This window comes from Leuciscus leuciscus (assembly GCF_965113295.1).
Source record: "Leuciscus leuciscus genome assembly, chromosome: 1".
Lineage (NCBI taxonomy): Eukaryota > Metazoa > Chordata > Actinopteri > Cypriniformes > Leuciscidae > Leuciscus > Leuciscus leuciscus.
This window is the reverse complement of record NC_138725.1, coordinates 74,714,061-74,738,405: the sequence shown is the minus strand read 5'-3', so window position 1 is coordinate 74,738,405 and position 24,345 is coordinate 74,714,061. Positions and strand designations below refer to the sequence as shown.

The 24,345-nt window shown below is 41.1% G+C and overlaps 1 protein-coding gene across 1 annotated transcript in view; it reads left to right on the top strand.

Annotated features, from left to right (window-relative positions):
* The first annotated feature begins 282 nt into the window (after window positions 1-282).
* LOC309510762 (5-hydroxytryptamine receptor 3B-like) overlaps window positions 283-24,345 on the top strand; it is a 161,755-nt gene continuing 137,692 nt past the window's right edge. The window contains exons 1-5 of the mRNA XM_082185641.1: window positions 283-349; window positions 13,358-13,563; window positions 13,658-13,702; window positions 13,850-13,959; window positions 16,214-16,386. Of these exons, the coding sequence (XP_082041767.1) occupies window positions 13,465-13,563; window positions 13,658-13,702; window positions 13,850-13,959; window positions 16,214-16,386 (427 nt within the window). The 5' untranslated portion in view covers window positions 283-349; window positions 13,358-13,464. The remainder of the gene's footprint in view (window positions 350-13,357; window positions 13,564-13,657; window positions 13,703-13,849; window positions 13,960-16,213; window positions 16,387-24,345) is intronic.

Below are 24,345 nucleotides of genomic sequence, written 5' to 3'. Positions count from 1 at the left end.
AGGTGCCCTTTAACTCAGGGGATTTTGCTGTGTAGAACTACAATAACCATCATGTTTACACACAACGCCTCTGCACCTCGATTTGTTTCAACATTGTGACAAAAGAGCTGTCAGTCAATAAATGGGAAAACGAAGTAACTCAGATTTGTTGTTGTGAATTTTAAAAGTAATGCGTTACTTGACTAGTTACTTGAAAAAGTAATCTGATTACATAACTCAAGCTACTTGTAATGAGTTACCCCCAACACTGCCCCCATCTATTTTTTTTTTCTGTTTGCAGCATTGACAGCATCAGATATAAAAACCCCATTCCTCCCGCTTGAGAAATCTTCCTCAACTTCCTTTACAGGTAAGAACACAACACTTGTAATACAAAAATGACACTTAGTGGTTGTTTGCAGTATACTACAAAACTGTAGAAACATTCACTTTATTTCTGTCATACGTCTACAGCAGTTCCTACAATTAAAAAAGCTTTAGATGTTGATGATTTATTTTTCCATTTAATATCACCATTATGGTGATCAGTGTCTGCTTTAGCTGGGCTCTTGAACCTTGAATTTTACATAGTACTGGTTCACAAAAAAAATTTGATAGATACCTATTTATTATAAGCATTTAACTCAAAAATAACTATTAAATAAAAGAACTAGAAAACTTGCTTACTAAAATCTATTTGAAAATGCTATTTCATTAAAAACAAAGGTGAATCCAATTTAAAGGTACACTGTTATTTTATCAGTTAATCTTGATTATTAGTATGGTGGTTGAAAGCTTCTGGCAACATTAAATCCAAGAGAGAAGACAATTTTTGTAAAATAAAGGAAAAAGAAAAACAAACAGGATGCGCTTTTTGCCATGTATGTCTTCTTTCTGGACCACATCACTCAAATAAAATACGTTCTCGGAATTACTAAAGTAGCATATTACAATAAGAGAACTATAAAATTCCTACTGTTAAATTAACACTGCCTCAGTTTTGATATGAGTCCACACTCAGAGTGTTATAAGAAACACTAAAGCAGTGTTAAAGTTAATTAGGAAATTAAGTGATTCATTAAGTGATGATTGAGCATTAGTGAAGACACCTGATGTTAACAAGCAGAATCTCAGAAGGAAAGAGAAACACAAGAACTACATCTGACTTCCAGACACAGCCTCAGGGGCTGTTTACACGACACCGTTTTCAACTAAAAACATTTGATGCATTTTGGCTGTTCATTTACACAACAACAGTGTTTTGGGTGCCTGAAAACGCAAACTTTTGAAAACGGTCTCCGTGTAAACAACAAAATGTAAATCTCTGAAGACGATGATGTCACGCACATGCATATTACGTGTTCAGTCTATAGTGTTTAATCGCCATCTAATGGCCTGGCAGCAGAATACAGGGATCATTTTTGCGGATCTGTGTGAATGGGGATCATTTTGACAATGATCACTTAATTTCCTAATTAACTTTAACACTGCTTCAGTGTTCCTTATAACAATCTGAGTGTGGACTCATATCAAAACTGAGCAGTGTTAATTTAACAGTAGGGATTTTACAGTTCTCTTATTGTAATATATTTAACAGTATGCTACTCCATTTTGTAAATGTTCCCTTAGATGCAACTGAACATAAAAGAAAACATTACTATTGGAATTTTAATATTATTTAAGGTTAAAGTTATACACTTAGAAGATGTGATAAAAAATCATTTATAACTGAAGAAATTTGTGTAATATTGTCCATAATTATTTAACAGTTAAAAATGACACACTTAGACATCAACACTCGTCATACAAACCTCAACAATGGTGACAATCAAAAAATAATTTATATGCATAATTTATCCATGCTTCAGTGCATGCTGGGAGCAATGAATGTGTTTTGTATGCTGGCATGAAGAATGTCACCATTGTTGTGTTTCATATGCTGATTGTTGATGTCTGTGACACAAAATGTTTTATACAGAAAATTAACAATAACATTATTGTCTATATAGGTAATACTTATCGGTAAAAAAAAAAACGCCCACAAAACCTCGCACAATACAACTTTAACATCATAGGATGTCCTGTTACTTTATCCTTTACAGTAAAAGACCTGGGTGTTATACTCAATTGCAACCTGTCTTTTGAAAATCATATTTCATATGTTACAAAAACAGCCTTTTTCCAACTTAGAAACATTGCTAAGCTACATAATATGCTATCAGTTTCTGATGCAGAAAAGTTAGTTCATGCATTCATGACCTCGAGACTAGATTACTGTAATGCTTTATTAGCTGGTTGTCCTGCATCCTCAATAAACAAGCTAGTTAGTCCAAAATGCCGCCGCTAGAGCTCTTACTAGATCAAGAAAATATGATAATATAACACCGATTTTATCATCACTGCATTGGTTACCTATAAAGTTCCGTATTAATTACAAGGTATTGCTACTGACTTATAAAGCCCTAAACGGCTTAGCTCCAGTCTATTTAACGGATCTTCTATCGCCCTATAATCCATCGCGCTCTTTAAGATCACTAAATTCAAGGCTTTTGGTCATACCTAGGATATCCAGAACCACCAAAGGAGGGAGAGCATTTTCACATTTGGCTCCAAAACTCTGGAATAGTCTTCCTGATACTGTTCGTTGCTCAGACTCGCTCTCCCACTTTAAAACTAGATTAAAGTCGCATCTCTTCAGCCAGGCATTCATATAATATTTTTAATCTTACAGTTCAAACTACAATCCGGCCTCTAGCTCATAAATGCCAGAGGAGAACTGGCCCCCGACTGAGCCTGGGTTCTCCCAAGGTTTTTTTTTTTTTCTCCATTAGGTCACCTGATGGAGTTTTAGGACACCATTAGGTCACTTGATGGAGTTTTTCGGTTCCTTGCCACTGTTGCCTTTGGCTTGCTCAGTTGGGGATATTTTGGGGATATTTAATTTAATTTTATCAATCAATAAATTCCACTAGAAACAAACCTTGTTGTATTATTTTAATTTAATACTGTGAAGCTGCTTTGATACAATCTGTATTGTGAAAAGCGCTATACAAATATACTTGACTTGACTTGATATACACATGAATATACTCATTCACTCATAGAAATCACAGCATCTGAAACAATGTTAATACAAATGATCTTTTACACATTTGTTGAGTTTTAAATTTATCAATAATGCTATAAATCCTCAAGTCATAACTTACGGAAAAGAACATATTTTTTTCTGTAGTTAAACATACATGTTGATCTGCTTTTTCAATGCAGAAATGTTTTTCATTAACACCTACAATTGCTGATATAGCACTAACTTAAAGAAGGTCAAGGGTCAAGAGCCCAACTAAAGCAAACACTGATCTCCATGATGGTGACCTCAAACGAAACATTTTCAACCAAACATAATCTAAACATGTTAATTCTCAATAAGAACTTCTGTAGACGTGTGACAGAAATAAAGTCAGTCTGGTTGGTAATAAGTGAAGCTGGTAATGCTGTTTGTGGAGTTGTTAATCAGATCTTGAGAGAGTTAATGTCTTGTATCTTCAGTTCATCTAAGGCTGTGTCTGAATAAAGTTGTAGTTTGTGTTCTTATTTCTCTTTCTTTCAGTGCTTGTTCACAGCAGGTGTTTGAATGATTGAAAGAATGTTTCAGGAACATTCCACTAACCTTTAAATAACATTCTAGTAACATTCAGGAAACAGGACATTTTTATGTTCTTGGAACGTTAGAAATCAACGTTCCTAGAATGTTGAATTTTAAATCAAAATTCAGTTGAAAGAACATTTGAGGAACATTATCCCTTTTAAAAATCATTCCTCTAACGTCAAGAAAACTGGACAATTTTTACGTTCCCAGAACCAACACTGCATATTGGAGAACGTTCTCATAACAAAATTCTGTTAGCTTGGATGCCAGAATAAAACCTGACTTCAGAACAATGCATAGCGCCACTCGGCATAGTGTGCCAAAACACTTAATTATAAACTTTAATATTTCATTCAAAACAATCTCAAAACGCTTTGTGACATTTTGAAAAGCCGTGCATGCATTAAGGCCACTGGAACCATGAATGTAACTGAAACGCTTGTTCTGATTTTATTGTTTGTCGTTTAAATGTGCGTGTTGCATATCTTTATATTATATATTTTGTATGGTATATTGGTGAAGTATAGCATTTATTAGCTACTGTGGAGGGGGGATTAAAATAATTCAGCAGAAGCTGGGATGTTTAGACCAGAAGGAAATCCCAGTCCCCCCTGGCAAATTGCACCTTGCTAAAAACCATGTTTATAAAAAACTCTTTCTGTATAGGGATCCCCGATATATATATATATATATATATATATATATATATATATATATATATATATATATATATATATATATATATATATATATATAACAGAACTGCTTTTGAAATTACGATTGAAATTATTATACAGATGTAAATTCAGTCATTCTTTTGGATAATATTTGTTCCTTGATGTAAAATGGAAATGCATGGTAATTTTATTTTATAAATATAAGCAAAAAAAACGATATGGTGTAACAGAGTTTTAGAATTAGACAAATCTCTCTGCATTTATAATATAAAATGCATTAATAATATAAAAATTACAGTAGTTCATGTTTGTTCAGGATTTGAACCTGTGTCATCTAAAATGATCGAAAGCTAAGTTCTTTCCCCAGACACTTCCTCCAGCTCTTCTGGGGGGACACAGAGGCGTTCCCAGGCCAGCCGGGAGAAATAATCCCTCCAGCGTGTCCTAGGTCTTCCCCGTGGTCTCCTACCGGTGGGATGCGCCCGGAACACCTTCCCGGGAAGGCATCCAGGAGACATCCGGAACAGATGCCCGAGCCACCTCAGCTGGCCCCTGTCGATGTGGAGGAGCAGCAGCTCTACTCTGAGCTCCTATCGAGTGACAGAGCTCCTCATCCTATCTCTAAGGGATCGCCCAGCCACCCTGCGGGGAAAGCTCATTTCGGCCAGGATCTTGTCCTTTCGGTCATGACCTACAGCTCATGACCATAGGTGAGAGTAGGAACGTAGATTGACAGGTAAATCGAGAGCTTCGCCTTGCAGCTCAGCTCTTTCTTCACCATGTCAAACCGGTACATCGACCGCATTACTGCAGAAACTGCACCGATCCGTCTTTCAATCTCCCGTTCCATCCTTCCCTCACTCGTGAACAAGACCCCAAGATACTTGAACGCCTCCACTTGAATCAGGAACTCTCCACCAACCTGAAGTGGGCAAGCCACCATTTTCCGACTGAGAACCATGGCCTCGGATTCGGAGGTGCTGATCCTCATCCCAGCTGCTTCACACTCAGTAGCAAACCATCCCAGGGCATGCTGAAGGTCCTGGTCTGATGGGGCCAACACGACAACATCATCCGCAAAAAGCAGAGACGAAATTGTGTGGTCCCCAAACCTGACACCCTCCGGCCTCTGGCTGCACCTAGAAATTCAGTCCATAAAAAATATGAACAGAACCGGTGACAAAGGGCAGCCCTGCCGGAGTCAAACATGCACTGGGAACAAGTCTGACTTACTGCCGGCAATGCGAACCAAGCTCCTGCTCCGGTCGTTCAGGGACCGGACAGCCCTTAGCAAAGGGCCCTGGGCCCCATACTCCCAGGGCACCCTCCACAGGACGCCGCGAGGGACACAGTCGAATGCCTTCTCCAAATCCACAAAGCACATGTGGATTGGTTGGGCAAACTCCCGTGAACCCTCCAGCACCCTGGAGAGGGTATAGAGCTGGTCCAGTGTTCCACGACCGGGACGAAAACCGCACTGTTCCTCCTGAATCCAAGGTTCTACTATCAGCCGTATTCTCCTCTCCAGTACCCTGGCATAGACTTTCCTGGGGAGGCTGAGATGTGTGATCCCCCTATAATTGGAACACACCCTCAGAACACACCCTCTTCTTAAAAAGAGGGACCACCACCCCGGTCTGCCAGCCCAAAGGTACTGTCCCCAACCGCCACGCTATGTTGCAGAGGCGTGTCAGCCAAGACAGCCCCACAACATCCAGAGACTTGAGGTACTCAGGGCAGATCTCATCCACCCCCGGTGCCTTGCCACCGAGGAGCTTCTTGACTACCTCTGTGACTTCAGCTTGGGTGATCGACGAGTCCACCTCCGAGCCCTCAGCCTCTGCTTCCTCAATGGAAGACGTGTCGGTGGGATTGATGAGATCCTCGAAGTATTCCTTCCACCATCTGATGACATCCCCAGTTGAGGTCAACAGCTGCCCACCTCTACTGTAAACGGTGTTGGTAGGTCACTGCTTCCTTCTCCTGAGGCGCCGGACGATTTGCCAGAATCTCTTCAAGGCCAACCGGTAGTCCTTCTCCATGGCCTCATCGAACTCCTCCCAGGCCTGATTTTTTTGCCTCCACAACCACCACTTGGCCTGCCGGTACCCGTCAGTTGCCACAGGAGTGCCACAAGCCAACCAGGCCCGATAGGACTCCTCCATCAGCTTGACGGCATCCCTTACTTCCGGTGTCCACCACCGGGTTTGGGGATTGCTGCCCCAACAGGCACCGGAGGCCTTACGGCCACAGCCCCAAGCGGCCACGTCGACAATGGAGATGGAGAATGTGGTCCTCAGCCAAACATTCCCAACAGACCGTTTGGGTCTGCCAGGTCTGTCCAGCTTCCTCCCCCGCCATCAGATCCAACTCATCACCAGGTGGTGATCCATTGACAGCTCCACCCCTCTCTTCACCCGAGTGTCCAAGACATACGGCCGGAGGGAGGATGAAATGACCACAAAGTCGATCATCGACCTCTGGCCTAGGGTGTCCTGGTGCCATGTGCACTGATGGACACCCTTATGCTTGAACATGGTGTTCGTTATGGACGAGCTGTAACTAGCACAGAAGTCCAATAACAGAACACCGCTCGGGTTCAGATAAGGGGGGCCGTTCCTCCTAATCACGCCCCTCCAGGTGTCACTGTCATTGCCCACGTGGGCGTTGAAGTCCCCCAGTAGAACGACAGAGTCCCAAGTCGGACCACTTTCCAGCACCCCTCCCAGAGACTCCAAGAGGGCCGGGTACTCTACACTGCCATTCTGCAGGGGCTCGTTCGGCCCGTAGGCACACACGACAGTGAGAGACCAATCCCTGACCCGAAGGCGCAGGGAAGCGACCCTCTCGTTCACCGGGTTGAACTCCAACACATGGTGGCTGAGATGGGGGGCTACAAGCAAACCCACTCCAGCCCGCCGCCTCTCATCATGGGCAACTTCAGAGTGGTAAAGAGTCCATCCTCTCTCAAGGAGTGTGGTTCCAGAGCCCAAGCCATGCGTGGAGGTGATCCCGACTATCTCTAGTACCTCTCAACCTTCACAATCTCAGGCTCCTTCCCCGCCAGTGAGGTGACGTTCCACGTCCCTAGAGATAGTTTCCGTGTCCAGGGATGGGGTTGATGAGGCCCCCGCCTTCGACTGCCGCCCAATTCACTTTGCACCGGCCCCTTACGGTCCATCCTGCAGGTGGTGAGCCCAAGGGAGGGCGGCCCCATGTCGCTCTTTCAGGCAGAGCCTGGCCAGGCTCCATGGGTGGAGGCCCGGCCACCAGGCGCTCGCATAGGGGCCCCAACCCCGGGCCTCGCTCCAGGGTCGGGCCCTGGCTGCGCCATGTCAGTTGATGTCACGGTCCTTGTTTTAAATTCCATCATAAAGGGTTTATGAACCGCTCTTAGTCTGACCCGTCACTTAGGACCTGTTTGCCTTGGGAGACCCTACAAGGGGCATATAGCCCCGGACAACATAGCTCCTAGGATCGTTCTGGTACTCCAACCCCTCCACCACGGTAAGGTGGCAGTTCAAGGAGGGGTATTATCGAATAATAATAATCGATAATATTATTATTATCTTTAAAAAAAAAAATCTGCTGACATTCGGACTGTCCAATCAGCAAACAGCTGCGGACTGTCTGACGGTAACAAAGTTTTTTTTTTTTTTATGCTCATAGAAGTAAACTATATTAAAAATTAAAAAACAGAAACATTAACAACAATTATTGTCATTGTCATGACGGTAACAAGGCTTGTTCAGGCTCGCGCCTCATGATGAGAAATTGAAACAAATGAGCCCAGCTCACTCAAATAAACTCAATGAACATACAGCGGTAAAAATTTATATGGAGTTTTTATATTTATAACATATGATATAGTTAAGCAACATCACTCGACCAGGAGTGCTGAATACAATCACGATTGAAAATGTGACACTGATTTCATATGTCAGTTCAATAAACAAGTAATTAATATTAAGTCACTTACATTTTAGACTATTTCTATTTCTATATTCTATTTGAGGAGCAAAAAATTTTTCCAAACAAAGATCATAGCAGAACAATAATGCATCTCACAGGAACACAAAATTGTGTTTTCCTTACTGAATGATTCAGCGTTTTGAACGAATCGGTTAAGTTAAAGATTCAATGACCCATTAAAGTCCAAATGAAATCAAAATTGACCCTATTTACTTTGTTTACCTCCTATTGGTGGTTTAGTTTCGTGTTTAAAAGTATCATTCTTTCCAATATTTCATATTTGTATTTTCAAAAAATATTTAAAACAATCTCATAACATTATTTAATGCAGTTGTAATTTTTCACTGTAAATTATTTAATTTGATTGGTAACAGCCATATAGTGTCTTATTATTATTTTAATTAAATTTATTGATCAAATTTAAGAATTTAAAATGAAAGATGAAGCATATATTTAAAACGATTAGGTAAAATGATCTTTATAAAGCTGAAAATATTATAAATATGTAGATTTAAATATGTCAAAGCTGACTGATGAGAATATTGCTTCAGAATAAATTATATTTACAACACACACACACAAAAAAATAAAAAATCTGGACAAGCCATTTTTTTACTTGGACAAGTGAATGACCGATTTACTTGTCCGGAGGACAAGCACATGAGAAGGCTTAATGTCGAGCCCTGAGTTATATTTTATATAGGCTAGTATTATGGCGAGCGCGAGCCTGAGTATAGTTTTACACGTCATCAACCCAGTTATTCTGTAAAGTTAGTGATACGCTAGTTTCCGTGTCTGGGCACGGAGTCAGGGTTTTTTACACATTAATCTGACAGTAAATGTGGCACACCCAGTTTTTCTTATGCACACCCAAAAACTCTTTTCTGTCTACGCCAGTGCTCTGAGGAGGGTTAATTTAACACTGGGGTTTTTGCTGTGTAGAGTCACTTCTTGTTTGTGTAAATATCAAGAACATTTTGATGACTCCCTAAAAGCAATAGTCGACGTTTGATTTTCTATGTATTTTTGTATGCACATCAAAATCCCCAGTGTTAAATTAACACTCATCAGTGTACATATGTGTCCACACTAGAGGGTATTAAAATTAACACTGAAGCAGTGTTGAAGTTAATGAGATAATTAAGTGATTAATTAAGTGATGATTGGCCATTAGTGGTGACACCTGATGTTAATAAGCAGAATCATTGAAGGAACGAGAAACAACAAGAACAGAAAAAAGAGAAACACCAACTGACTTCGAGTCATTACACATTATTGCGCTTATTATTACTAGTTTGACTTTATTTCTGTCATACATCTACAAAAGTTCTTGAGATGTAACAGAAGTTTAGACGGTAATATTTTGTGGAATTTTTTGTTTCAAGTCACCATTAAGGTGGTTAGTGTTTGCTTTAGTTGGGCTCTTGACCCTTTCCTTTTTAACATTAGTATTTCTCTGGCTGTTCCAACTCTGTGTTTATAAAGCACATTTGTTGTGGCAAGAGAAACTATGACTTGGGCTGTGTTTCCCGAAAGCATCGTAAGGCTAATTTAATCGTACAGACCATTTGTTGCAGTTGGTCTGCAATCAAGTTAGGCTTAAGATGCTTTTAGGAAAAGCAGACCTGGTTGTGTTTTGATGATGAAATTACTAGTGACCTGATTCACTGAGCTCACCCAGCATTATTAAACAGGTTATACAAATGTTTTATACATTTTTCACTACAGCAGCTACTTCCTGAAATATTTTAAAATCACACACAGACATCAAGAATCTACATATGTATCTCATCAATTGTGACAATGGGTGTTTCTCAATATGCGTTCTTCAGCGATCTTGCGTCCTTGTGTTCTCGTTTTACGTCATCATTAACCGTCGAAGTTCAGACCCAATTCTCAAGAACGCAAGTACAGAGGACGCATGAAAGAACCCGGATGTGTTCTTGATACCGAGGATGCATCGAATGCAGACTTGACCTAGTACTCGCCTGGTGTCCCAGAAGTCATTGCGGCCGGTTCCGAGTTCGTTCTTCCAAGGAAGCTTGGTAAGACCGGTCTCCACGAGAACACAAGTCCGTTCTCTGCGTTCTTGGAATTGAGAAACAGCCAATCACACAAATGCTTCATGTTGCAGTGCATGATGGGAGCCACCAATCAGAACGCATCCCTGGCTGACATCATGCATTGCAGCATGAATAAATTATGCAGCTGAATTGTCCTGTAATTTTCATTGTTTTTTTCTGTTTGCTTTTATTTTGCTACTGTTTTGTTATGACTTTAGTAGCTTGTTTTGTAATGTTCAGAGTTTATCAGTTTGTCACTAGTTTGTTTATTGTCACCATTGTTGAGATTCATATGCTGATTCTTGATGTATGTGTGTTTATACACAATAACTCCTGTACACAAAGTATTTTCAAAATTGTTCATATTGCTGTTGGATCTCAAACTGTAAAATCTCAGGGCTACAATCACCAATACTAAAATGCAACATAAATGAGAAATTTTTGAGAAATTCTCATTTAAAAATAGGTTATTTGTTAAAACTGCAACACATTTGATCCATTGTTATCCTGCATATGTGCCATATAACACATTAAAGCTGAGATTCTCCCCTTTTTAGTGATATATGACACATCAGTGGAAAAATTCTTAAAGTTTTGTAGAACAGGTCTATTTATTATGATGTGCATGTCCAAAAAGCTAAAAGCGTAAAAACATTGAAACGAATGGGGGTACCACAAGAGCTTGATCGTAGCAACAATTACCATGTCAATTCAGTGGAATGATTTGTATAACTTTATTAGTAAAATGTAATATCAGTGAAAAAAAATGTCAATAATATATCAATTAAAAAACAAAACATTTCTCATTCTCTGAAATTATACTGGCTATTATACTATTATATTATTACTTACTGGCCCACGGTGTAACATTGAGTAAATGTGGAGTAAAAAATAAATAAATAAATAAAATTTCAAGGTATAGTTTACCCAAAAACTACAATTCTGTCATCATTTACTCACCCTGATGTTGTTCCAAACCTGTATGAGTTTCTTTCTTCTGCTGAACACAAAATAAGATATTTTAAGCAAGCAGCTATTTTCCGTTCCTGATCATACTTCGGTGTCGCCATGTCAGATGTCAAAACAACGCATTACCATCCAGCAAATAACACGTAGCAGGCCAAAAATTGGCAGAATACTGAGCTACAAAACAAATAAGCAGATCTTCAAATATTGGCTATGACAATAAAAAATCACCACAGACATCTAAACCCGGCTTAAATCTCTTTTTTTTTTTTTTATTGTGTTGACCTGATTACCGCTCGCGGATTGATATTAAAGTCTGTTTTTACTCTTTCTAATAGAAAAGACAGAAAAGAAGTTCCTGAACCGAATGATGTAAGAATCAGCAGTGTTGTTGTGCGAAATAAACCCAGAGACAATTGAAATCAATGTTTAGGAAGCCCACGTCCTGTTTTTTTCCATTTTTTTTATCGCAAAAGTATAACGTAGTGTCCATAAAATCATTAATTTCAGTATTTATCATGTTATAAATGAAAATGTAAGTATTGCATCTCAAAACCACTGGTACACAGCAAAAACTCCAGTGTTAAATGAACTCTCCTGGGAGTTTATATGGCTCCAGACTCAAGAGTGTTAAAGTGTTAAAATATGAGTGTTAAATTAACACTCAAGAGTGTTAAAGTTAATGAGCTAATTAAGTGATTAATTGAGTGATGACTGACCATTATTGAAGACACCTGATGTTAACAAGCAGAATCACTGAAGGAGAAAATCTATTTTTTTAAGACACCGTTATGGTGATCAGTGTTTGCTTTAGTTGGGCTCTTGACCCTTAAACTGTTAACACTAGATTTTGTCTGGCTGTTGTATCTGAGTTATAACTGCCAGCTGAACAAAGAGAAAAGTTGATCAGGTTGTGTTGGTTATGTTTTGACATAATCATAATTTGACTTGAGTCACTAAACTCAATTAGAGTCTAATCTCTGACTTATAATGTATATTGTTGATTACTGCATCACTGTGATTCTACAGCATAAGATCCAGAATTTTCTAAATAATCTAAAGGTTTTTTTAAAGTTGTTCTGATAAAACAAAATATTTCTTTTAGGCACACACAGACATCAAGAATCAGTTTATGAATCTCAACAATGGTGACAAACAGAATATTCAATTAGGGAAAGGAAATTACTAAGACAATTCAGTTCATAATTTATTCATACCGCAATGCATGATGGGAGCCATGAATGAGTTTTGATTGGTGGCACCCAGAATGCACTGCAACATGCTTTATTATTGTCACCATTGTTGAGATTCACAGGCTGATTATTGATGTCAGTGTGTCTAAATAAAGTAAATTTCTTTCGGTAATTGTCTTTTGATCAAAACCACTTTCAAGAAATATTTTGGATTATATTGAAAATGCTGATAATCATTTGCTGTAGAATCACAGGGCTGCTGTAATCAACAAGATAGACATGATTCTCTAAATTAGATTTATGCTTCAGGTCAAATGATGATTATGTCAAAACATAACCAACACCACCTGATCAACTTTTCTCTTTGTTCATCTGGCAATTATAACTCAGATACAACAGCCAAAAAAAATCTAAAGTTAATGATTTAAGGGTCAAGAGCCCAACTAAAGCAAACACCGATCACCATAACGGTATCTTAAAAAAATAGATTTTCTCCTTCAGTGATTCTGCTTGTTAACATCAGGTGTCTTCAATAATGGTCAATCATCACTCAATCAATCACTTAATTATCTCATTAACTTTAACACTCTTGAGTGTTAATTTAACACTCATATTTTAACACTTTAACACTCTTGAGTGTGGAGCCATATAAACTACCAGGAGAGTTCATTTAACACTGGAGTTTTTGCTGTGTATAATCTATCATTTACAGCAATAAACACACATAGCCTATTTTTGTAATTTTTATGGCTATGACTACTTTGACGCTCATTAACTCATAATTCGATTCTGCGACTTTAGCCGGGGTTTCACAGGCGGGGTCACATATTCTCTGTGTTTCTGAATGTCTCATACACACAGGGCGGGAGTCAGATGCTGAGGCCTGCGATTCAACACAATATGGTGATGCTAAAATTAACCTTTGGAAACATCTCGGCTTAGAAGACAATACCACTCAGAATGACAGAATGTGGCCCCTGATGAACAACTACAAATATAATGACTACTATGGCAACAAGCCTGCAAACACTTATGTGGACATATATGTGTCCTCCATCACCAATGTGGTATGAGTCCAGTATGATTTATATTCTCATTCAAGTCATCATGGGATGTCAAGTAGTTGTAGTATCATCTCTCAACACATCTTTTTATCTACAGGATGAAAAAGCCCAGAGTCTCTCAACACAGGTCAGAATGGTAACTGTAAGTGTTTTAAAAACCTATTTCATTCTTATTTCATAAAGTTTTACTCAATTTACAGAATATTGTAACATGATCAGAGGTTTTATTTAATTTTCAAGCATACATTATCTGTCTTATAATCATTCTGAACTTCATTTAACTTTCCAGGCGTGGCCAAATTTGAATATGACGTGGAACTCAGACGATTTTTGTCAAATTGACACATTTGCAGCCCCCAAAAATATGTTTTGGACTCCAGACATTGGCATAATGGAAAGGTATAAAAAGAAAAAAATTAAGGATTTAAAGGCTTTGTTTATACACTGTTAACCCTTTCTGTAAAAAAAGGCCAAATTCTGACAATATCATACCAGTTTCCATTAAAACAGTATAAAACATAGATTACAGGAATATACTGTGAATTAACAGACACTCAGGGGCTGTTTTCCCAATCACACCCTATACCCTCATCCACTATTCCCTACATTAGTTCACTAATATAGTCCACCTGACAGAGTGAATGAAAAGTGGTGAGTGAATTCAGACACTGATGAACACCTGATAAGCAGAATCACTGAAGGACAAGAACAGTAAAAAGAGAAACTACAACTGACTTCCAGCCACACTGAGTGTGAAACCAGTTTAACATTATTTATTTCATACATGTACAAAAGTTCTTGTTGAGAATTAACAGAGATTTAGTTTTTGATGTTTTATTGAAAATAATAAAGTTTGTAGTCACCATTATAGGGATCAGTGTTTGCTTTAGTTGGACTCTTGACCCTTGAATTTATATTAAAAAAAAGATTAATTTGTCTGCTGACTGCTGTAACTAATTTATGTTTCACTGATCTTATACTATGTGTAAGATTTGAATTGAAGGGTGTTTAAAATTTATAACATCATATATCTGTGATTCTACAGCTTGATATTCAGCAAAAACTGTTGAGAATAATATATACAAAAAAGCCCAAGGCTTATTTCAATTGTGGTCCTCTAAATATACAAAATTTAAGAACAGATCATATTTGAAGGGAAACCCCCATCAAGTTCAGCATCTCACTCTACAACACTTTTAAATTAATGATAAAAAAAACAAAAAAAAATTTAACTTCCTTTCTAAAAACACTTTCGACTTTTATCTGCTTTATACAACAAGGTGAATTATTCCAGGCTATAGCACTAGTATATAGAAAGAAATTCATCCCCATTAAACTCTTAAATCTACAAGGATAGATGTCAGTGCTACTTCCTCTTTTGGAATGACTGCACTTTATTCACATGTACATACTAATATATCAGGTACCTTGACACACTTTTCTTTATTATTTTAAACACCAACACCAATTTAAGAAATGTTACCATATTTTCAACTTGCTCTGTTGCAACTGTGGATGTGCTTTCAATATTACCCTGTATAGCTTGGAAAATAACCATATTATGACAGAAATTCTAAAAATGATAAATTGTAAGAAATAAAAAGCTATAATTTGAGACCAAAAACGCAGCATGTAAAAAAATAAAAAATAAATGCAGTTAACACTGACACTCTAACCCCGGATTTCCACCAACTGCAGAACGGCTGCGTATCGGCTCCGCTGCGTGTCAGCTCCGTGCTCTGTCGTCCTTCAGTACCCACCAGGTCCAGATTTGTTGTGGAACGGCTGCGGCCATGACTGACAGCTGAAGTCACGAGGACCCACAAGATCTCGCAAATTCACGTATGATCGCGCGATATAAGTGCTGAATTGCTGCGGAGCTCTCTGGGCATCCGGCAAAAATAGAAGCTCTGCGTATCTGCTCCGGAGGGCTGTGGATCGCCGGAGTCGGAACGCAGCCGTTCCGCAGTCAGTGAAAATACACACATTGACTTTAATGGAAACCTATTGACTCCGCCGCCATTCCGGAGTGGATCAGCAGCCGTTCCACAGTTGGTGGAAATTAACTTTGATTTAAAGGGGTCATGAACTGGATTATTTTATTATTTCATAATGTTTCATGGGGTGCCCTTATAATGTTAGTATGATCTTTACATCAAAAATGGTCATCATTTAGAAATAAGAACTTGTGTAGACGTCTGACAGAAATAATGTCAGTCTGGTTAGTAATAAGTGAAGCTGGTAATGCTGTTTGTGGAGTTGTTTAATCCTCCTCTGCTGAGATCTTCACAGATTTAATGTCTTCTTTTCTCTTCAGTTGATTTCATCTAAGACTGTGTCTGGAAGTCAGTTGTAGTTCTTTTGTTTCTGCTCGTTTCTTTTTCTGTTCTATTCTTTTCTTCAGTGATTCTGCTTGTTAACAGGCTTATTAAGGCTGAGATGACTCCATATTTAATATACACATGTTTTGTGGCTCAGATAAGGTCCAGTTCTGGTTTATTTCTTTGCTCTTGGCTGACATGTGGCATTGCTATGCAGAGGTGTAAAGTCTATTTTGCATTTACATTTGATTTGAATAATTGCTGTCTCCAATCATCATGTCCAATCATCATCATCATAATAATCAGTGCTAATTTATATTTTTTCCATTTAGCATCAAGACAGAGTTTGGAACAAAGGAGTCTCCATATGTGCTGTTGCTCAGTTCCGGCTTTACACTCTCATCTGATGTTTTATCTCTGACCACGGCCTGTAAGATGGATCTCTACAAGTTTCCCTTCGACACCCAAATCTGCACTATAACACTTCAGTCTACAGTGTATTCAGGTACATCTGAAACACATGAATCAGTTTAGACAAAAAAAAAAAAAAAAAAAAAAAACACAAGATAACATGGTTTATTCTTCTAAACTATTTGACTTATATTAAAATATAAAATAATAAAATATTCATTTCTGTTCCCACAGATCAGGAGATTGAAATGTATACCTTGTCTGATGAAATTTTTGATAAAAATCATATTATTAACAAGTCGAAAGAGATCTTTCAGAGCCAGGGAGAGTGGGATCTCATCGATATAATTAACAGTAATCATACGACTGATGATGATCTTGGATGGCGTAAAATGTATCAGCTGATCTATAAGGTACAGCACACTGGATATGGAATGTAAACCAATACTGAATATATAAATACAATTATTTTACAAAACAAAAACAACTAGTTCATGAGTTTGTGAAAAATATGTGTAATAAATGTAATTATTATATTTGGTAAACTTAAAAAGGCAGGAGTATCAAATATCTTCTAAATTAACCATTTTATTATTTCTGTCAGGTCCATTAAGTCAAGAACACAGACAATAAAAATATTTAAAAATTATATTGAATAGATTGCAAACAGGTTGATGTTCCTGAATTGAAATTTGGCGGTATGGCTCTGTTCAGGGAGTCCTCTGACCTTTCATGAGCACCATGAAATAGCAGAGAGTCAGAGGACAGCAGCAGCAGCATTAGGGGACGCTCACACAGTTTAGGACTGTGAGAGCTAAAATATCCCCCTGTGAACAGAGCAGGCAACATGACATAAGCAAATGCCACGTTAGCATAAGGAGGAGCTGGGGAGGTGGCGGGCAGCAGAAGCGAGCAGCAAGCATGTATGAGCAAACTGAATATGCTTTAAATAGGGCGCCTTGTTTGAGCTTTGGCCATGGAGCAGCGAGGGGAGTTAACGAGCTAATACAGCTCAGCTGGAGCAGATCAGCTGACGGGACAGTGTTGTTAGCAAACAGCATTAGCAGCGTCTTGACTACCTGGCCTGCCAGAACTGACGCTGACGCTCAATTTCTGTCAGGTCCATTAAGTCAAGAACACAGACAATAAAAATATTTAAGAATTATATTGAATAGATTGCAAACAGGTTGATGTTCCTGAATTGAAATTTGGCGGTATGGCTCTGTTCAGGGAGTCCTCTGACCTTTCATGAGCACCATGAAATAGCAGAGAGTCAGAGGACAGCAGCAGCAGCATTAGGGGACGCTCACACAGTTTAGGACTGTGAGAGCTAAAATATCCCCCCAAACAAAACCACACCTGGCAATCCTCTGAGATACAGAGGATGATTTCATTTTAACAATTTATATGCTTAGTAATCTACAAATATACACGGATAATTTGCAATATGTTATAATCAGATGAGTCCTGACCACCCATGAGTTAGCAGAATCAGGGGACACCAGCAGCAGTATGTTCTGATCAGATGAGTCCCCTGACCATTCATGAATTAGCAGAAGTCAGGGGACAGCAGCAGTATGAGGAGATAGCAGCCACATATAGGGACAGCATTATCAGCATGAGGGGATGCAGCAGCAGCATAAGGGCTCTCACATTGTTTTGACTAGATGAGCTATCCCCCCCAAAACAGAAATTGAGTGTCTCGAACGGTGTCGTCTGAGCCACCCTAATTTAACAATTATATTATGGTAAAAATGATTAATTAATTACTGAAATGACTATTCAAGACCACAATAGCTAAAACATGCTGTTACCTAGAATTATCTGTCTTTGAACTGTTTTGACAGTCTACAGTGTAAGCGCTATGAAGGGATGACTAAGCCACCTTCTGAGAAACAAGCTAGATGAAGGAATTAAACAGCTTTTTACCAGCGTACAGATCAGCAGAAGCGAGCAGCAAGCATGTATGAGCAAACTGAATATGCTTTAAATAGGGCGCCTTGTTTGAGCTTTGGCCATTGAGCAGCTAGGGGAGTTAACGAGCTAATACAGCTCAGCTGGAGCAGATCATCTGACGGGACAGTGTTGTTAGCAAACAGCATTAGCAGCGTCTTGACTACCTGGCCTGCCAGAACTGACGCTGACGCTCAATTATTATTATTTTTTACAATAATTAATTATATCAAATATACAATTATATAAATTATACAGCAAATACATTATAGTATACATTATTTTATCTGTTTAAATTTAATGTTCAAAGTCAACATGTAAATTCTATGGACACAGCAAAATCCCCAGTGTTAAATTACTCTGCTCAGTGTTTATATAATCCACACTCTCAGAGTGGTGAGAAAAGGAAAGGAAAGGTTAAAAGAAACCTGAAAGGTTCTCTCAAAGTTATGAACAAACCTTATTTAACTGAAGCAGTGTTAAAGTTAATGAGATAACTTAGTGATTAATTGAGTGATGATTGAGCATTATTGAAGACACCTGATGTTAACAAGCAGAATCACTGAAGGAGAAAATTTAAAAATACAAGTCACCATTATGGAGATTAGTTGTAGCCGGAAAAAGTGCGCGTGATTTTTTTTTTCCCCAAACCACTTCAGCGGAAATCCCGCCCTGCAGCTGATTCTAAGGTTTTCATTGGTCATGTCAATCGTCACTGTAACCTAAACCAATTAAATCAGCTGCAGGGCGGGATTTCCGCTGAAGTGGTTTGGGGGGAAAAATCGCGCACATAGTGCAGGTGGGAGGAGCGTCGTGTTCCGGCTACTACTGAGTTCCCACGGGACTTCAGCGCGAGACTACAGCTAGCCGTCTAAAACACTATTTAGGTGAGTTTAAACAATGGCTAAGTTGCTAAACGCATCTTGTTGTCATGTAAGGGCCCTGTCCATGTTGGACAGACATTTTAATTGCATTTTGTGTCTGTTAAGAGGCACAAAGACACTCTTTAGGTCGATGCCCCCAAAACTGCCGTTTTAGCTGAATGAGAGCTCTGGGCATTAACTGTAACAGCTCCGCGTTGCAAGCACCGATCCGGTTCGTTTTTTTTTTCTATAGAAAGTACTCACAAAGGTAAAACGATCAAGATTAACTTAAAAATTCACCGGAGTTCTCCTTTAACAAGCCTGTTAACAAGCAGAATCACTGAAGGAAAGAAGAGAACAGAAAAAGAGATGAGCAGAAACACAAGAACTACAACTGACTTCAGACACAGTCTTAGCCCTATTCGGACGGGACTAGTTTTCCAAGCGACGTTTGAGTTACAATTCTTATCAACCTACGTCTGTGATTTCATGTACGGATTCGGACGGGACTAACATCTCTGTGTTTATTACCGAGGTAGGAGTGTCTGTGTTTTACATGTGGGCATTGCAGAAGATCACGTGTTCAGAATGCATGGATTGCGTATGGTTATATTTTGAAATTAAGTACTTTTAAAATTAAGCACTTTGAAATATAAAGTAAAACGTCCAAACGTATTAAGTGTTTTGTAAACATTTTATAAAAATTGTAGTATAAAAAAAAATAAACATACATTTATCATCATGATTTTATAGAACTGGGTTCTTAATAAACCCACTGGAATAAAAAGTTTTAATTTATATAATTTACACGTTATGTAATTAAGTGCAGAAATGAAAGTAATCTTACCTGAAACTGATATTACAGTAGCCAGTCTTAACAGTTTACGTGATTTGGCTCTTCTTGTTGATTTCATTTTTTTATTTCTTCGCAGTGTACCGAACACATCTACATCCATTATCGGTGCGCAAAAAGCAGAAACTTGAATACCGGCGCAATAGCGAGAGATTGCACGGTAGTTCACGTTGACCAAAACACACAAGAAAAAGCGTTTTGAAAAAAAATAAATTTCGGCAATCACAGATTTCAATCACAATCACATTTCTCTGAGGACCGCCGAGTTTGACGAAAAACAGTAGGTAATTTGCTCTGGAATTTTTACAGAGGTCGTGTGAGAAAAAGACAGACATGGCAGATTCGGACAGGATTAAAATCTCAAAGTACGTCTGTGAAACGTTCTCGGTTACTAACGTAACCTCGGTTCTCTCTAGAGAGGGAACGAGTACTGCGTAATATCTTAAGCTATGGGGAAATCTCTTTTCCGCGAGATACTGAAGCCAAAAATTATCCTTAATTTTGGAATAATGTAAAACGTGTTGCGGCAGCATGCAGACATAGGCGAAACAGCTCGCGCGCTTATTAGCTGCTCTGCGGCAACTGCAGCAACCTATCGAAAGGCCCCGTCGTGACGTCAGGTCCAATGAGGGCGCTTCGCGCCCACTGCGTCACGTCCCGCCGAAACGGGCGTGGCCTTGGGCTATAAATGTAGCTCGAGAGGCTGGTATAGCTGGTTTTCATCGCCGGAGCGAACCAGAGCGTGTTGCAGGCACGGCAAGATACGCAGTACTCATTCCCTCTCTAGAGAGAACCGAGGTTATGTTAGTAACCGAGTACGTTCTCTTACGAGAGGTTCTCTCGTACTGCGTAATATCTTACGCTATGGGGAACACAGTGTAAAACGCCGTGCGTGCTGAGATCCAGTACCAAAGTCCCAAGGGCAGGTGCCCGGGGCCCATATAGCACATGATCATCATGGGACTCACAGAGAGTCCAGGAAAAGGGGCTAGAATAGCATCATTCCTACAATAAATAGCATCCTATAAGGAGCAATTATATCAATAGTGTTTCACACACAGCCAGGGCGAAACTCGGCCTAGTCTGGTGAATATTATGGGTCTTACACACTGCCCATAGAGCTGCACGATCGATCAGCGAGCGTTGCTCAAGCAGTTTCAGTATTCTGGGCCGAAAACATCGGGGCAGACAATACCGATTTAACAGACCGAAAGCAGCTTAGCCTGTAAAGCGGGAACCTCTAGGTTATAAAACCTTATAAATGTAGACGGGGAGGCCCAGCCTGCCGGCATACATATATCTTGTAAGGCAATCCCACTAGACCAAGCCCACGATGAGGCCATGCCTCTTGTGGAGTGCGCCAAAAATTATCACCTAACGGGCACCGCAGGCCCTTAGAGGCGTAAGCCAGCGCTATAGCATCGACTATCCATCTGGATAGGCTCTGTTTCGACACGGCTAGTCCCTTAGAACGTCCGTAGAATGAGACAAAGAGCTGCTCTGTCTGTCTGAAGACAGATGAGCGAGACACATAAGCCCTTAATGCCCTGACCGGGCAAAGGAGGCTGGCATCCTTCTCCTCGTTAGAGACCGGCAGGGCTGACAGGGAAATCACCTGAGACCTGAACGGTGTGTTGAGGGATTTAGGAACGTACCTGTGCCTCGGTTTGAGTATGACTTTCGAGTCATTTGGCCCAAACTCCATACATGTCGCGCTCACTGAGAGCGCTTGCAAGTCCCCAATATGCTTCACTGAAGCGAGAGCCAGAAGAAATACTGTCTTGAGAGACAAGTGTTTGATATCCACTGATTGGATCGGCTTGAATGGGGCACCTTTCATGGCCTCCAAGACCGTGGAAAGGTCCCATATGGGAACTGAGGGAGTTCTGGGAGGGTTTAGCCTCTTAGCTCCTCTAAGGAAGCAAATGACCAGATCGTTCCTTCCAAGTGACTGGCCAAGCGTTGGTTCAGTAAACGCTGCTATAGCCGCCACGTAAACTTTGAGCGTGGTTGGGGTCCTGCCCTTGTCCAGTAGCTCTTGTAGGAAGGAAAGAACCTCCGTCACCCCACAATCTGGGGGTGATATGCCACGGGCTGTGCACCAGCCAGAGAACACAGACCATTTAGAGGAATAGAGCCGTCTCATAGAGGGGGCTCTAGCCTGCGTGATCGTGTTTAGCACTCCCTCCGGGAGGCTAGCGGGTACCTGTTGATGGCCCACACATGTATGGACCAAAGCTCCGGGCGAGGATGCCAGATCGAGCCCCTGGCTTGAGAGAGGAGGTCCCTCCTCACCGGTATCGGCCATGGAGCAGTGCTTGTCAGCTGCATCAGAACTGGGAACCAGGCCTGGTTCTTCCAGAGTGGAGCTACTAGTAGCACTGAGCATCCGTTTTCCCTGATCTGCTCTAATACCTGAGGTAGGAGCGCGACGGGGGGGAAAGCATAGAGAAGCGGGGCCAGACGTGGGCCAGTGCGTCCATGCTCTTGGAGAAAAACTTCGGACAGTGAGCGTTTTCTTGAGACGCAAACAGGTCTACTTCCGCTCTGCCGAATGTCTTCTACAGCAGCTGGACTGTCTGTGGGTGTAAGGACCATTCTCCTGCTGGAACATTGTTCCTGGACAGTTTGTCTGGTCCCACATTCAGGTGGCCGGGCACGTGCGCTGCTCTCAGCGAGCGCAAATTGCGCTGAGCCCAGACCAGGAGGCGTTCCGTCAGCCTGTAAAGGTTTCGGGACCTGATACCTCCCTGGCGATTTATATAGGCCACCACTGACATGTTGTCCGAACGGACCAAGACGTAGTGTCCTGCTATCTGGGGACAAAAGCGCCTCAGCGCGTTGTCGACTGCTATCATTTCCAAGCAGTTTATGTGTAGAAGCTTTTCCCGTTCTGACCACTGGCCAAAGAACGGTCTGCCCTCGAGCAGCGCTCCCCATCCCGAGGTGGAGGCGTCCGTAGACACCACCTTCACACTCGAGGAAGTCCCCAGGCTTACACCTGACTGGTACCAGTCGATCGCTTTCCAAGGTTTCAGGGCTGAGATGCATTTCTGATTGACCTTGAGGCGAAAAAGACCGGAGGTCCACGCTCGGCGCGGCACTCGCGCTTTTAACCAGAACTGCAGTGGGCGCATGCGAAGCAGACCCAGCTGGAGTACTGATGATGTTGAGGCCATGAGACCCAGTATCCTTTGAAACTTTCTGAGCGGGACTATAGCGCCGCAGCGGAAGGTTTCCGTCATGCGCTGAATTTCCAGTCTGCGTTGTGTCGATAGCTGAGCTGTCATAGACAGCGAGTCCAGTTCTGTGCCCAGAAAAGATATTCTCTGACTGGGAGACAGTGAACTCTTCGCCCAATTGACTTTGAGACCCAAGTTCTCGAGATGTTCGAGTAACATGGTCCTGTGTTCTATGAGCTCTGAGTGAGTCTGAGTTAGAACCAGCCAATCGTCCAAATAGTTCAAAACTCGCATTCCCCGAAGTTTCAGGGGAGCGAGGGCGAGAAAGAACCTCCGTCACCCCACAATCTGGGGGTGATATGCCACGGGCTGTGCACCAGCCAGAGAACACAGACCATTTAGCAGTGGTCTCAAACCGGTTCCACGGAGGGCCTAGTGTATGCAGGTTTTCTCTTTTACCTTGAACCAAACTGATTGAGTAGGTCACTAATTGGTTAAGATCTCCCCTCACCTGGTAGTCTAGGTCTTAATTGGGCACTAATTGAAGGGAAAGACCAAAAACCTTCATACACTAGGCCCTCCGTGGAACCGGTTTGAGACCACTGATTTAGAGGAATAGAGCCGTCTCATAGAGGGGGCTCTAGCCTGCGTGATCGTGTTTAGCACTCCCTCCGGGAGGCTAGCGGGTACCCGTTGATGGCCCACACATGTAGGGACCAAAGCTCCGGGCGAGGATGCCAGATCGAGCCCCTGGCTTGAGAGAGGAGGTCCCTCCTCACCGGTATCGGCCATGGGGCAGTGCTTGTCAGCTGCATCAGAACTGGGAACCAGGCCTGGTTCTTCCAGAGCGGAGCTACTAGTAGCACTGAGCATCCGTTTTCCCTGATCTGCTCTAATACCTGAGGTAGGAGCGCGACGGGGGGGAAAGCATAGAGCGGGCAGCGGGGCCAGACGTGGGCCAGTGCGTCCATGCTCTTGGAGAAACACTTCGGACAGTGAGCGTTTTCTTGAGACGCAAACAGATCTACTTCCGCTCTGCCGAATGTCTTCCACAGCAGCTGGACTGTCTGTGGGTGTAAGGACCATTCTCCTGCTGGAACGTTGTTCCTGGACAGTTTGTCTGGTCCCACATTCAGGTGGCCGGGCACGTGCGCTGCTCTCAGCGAGCGCAAATTGCGCTGAGCCCAGACCAGGAGGCGTTC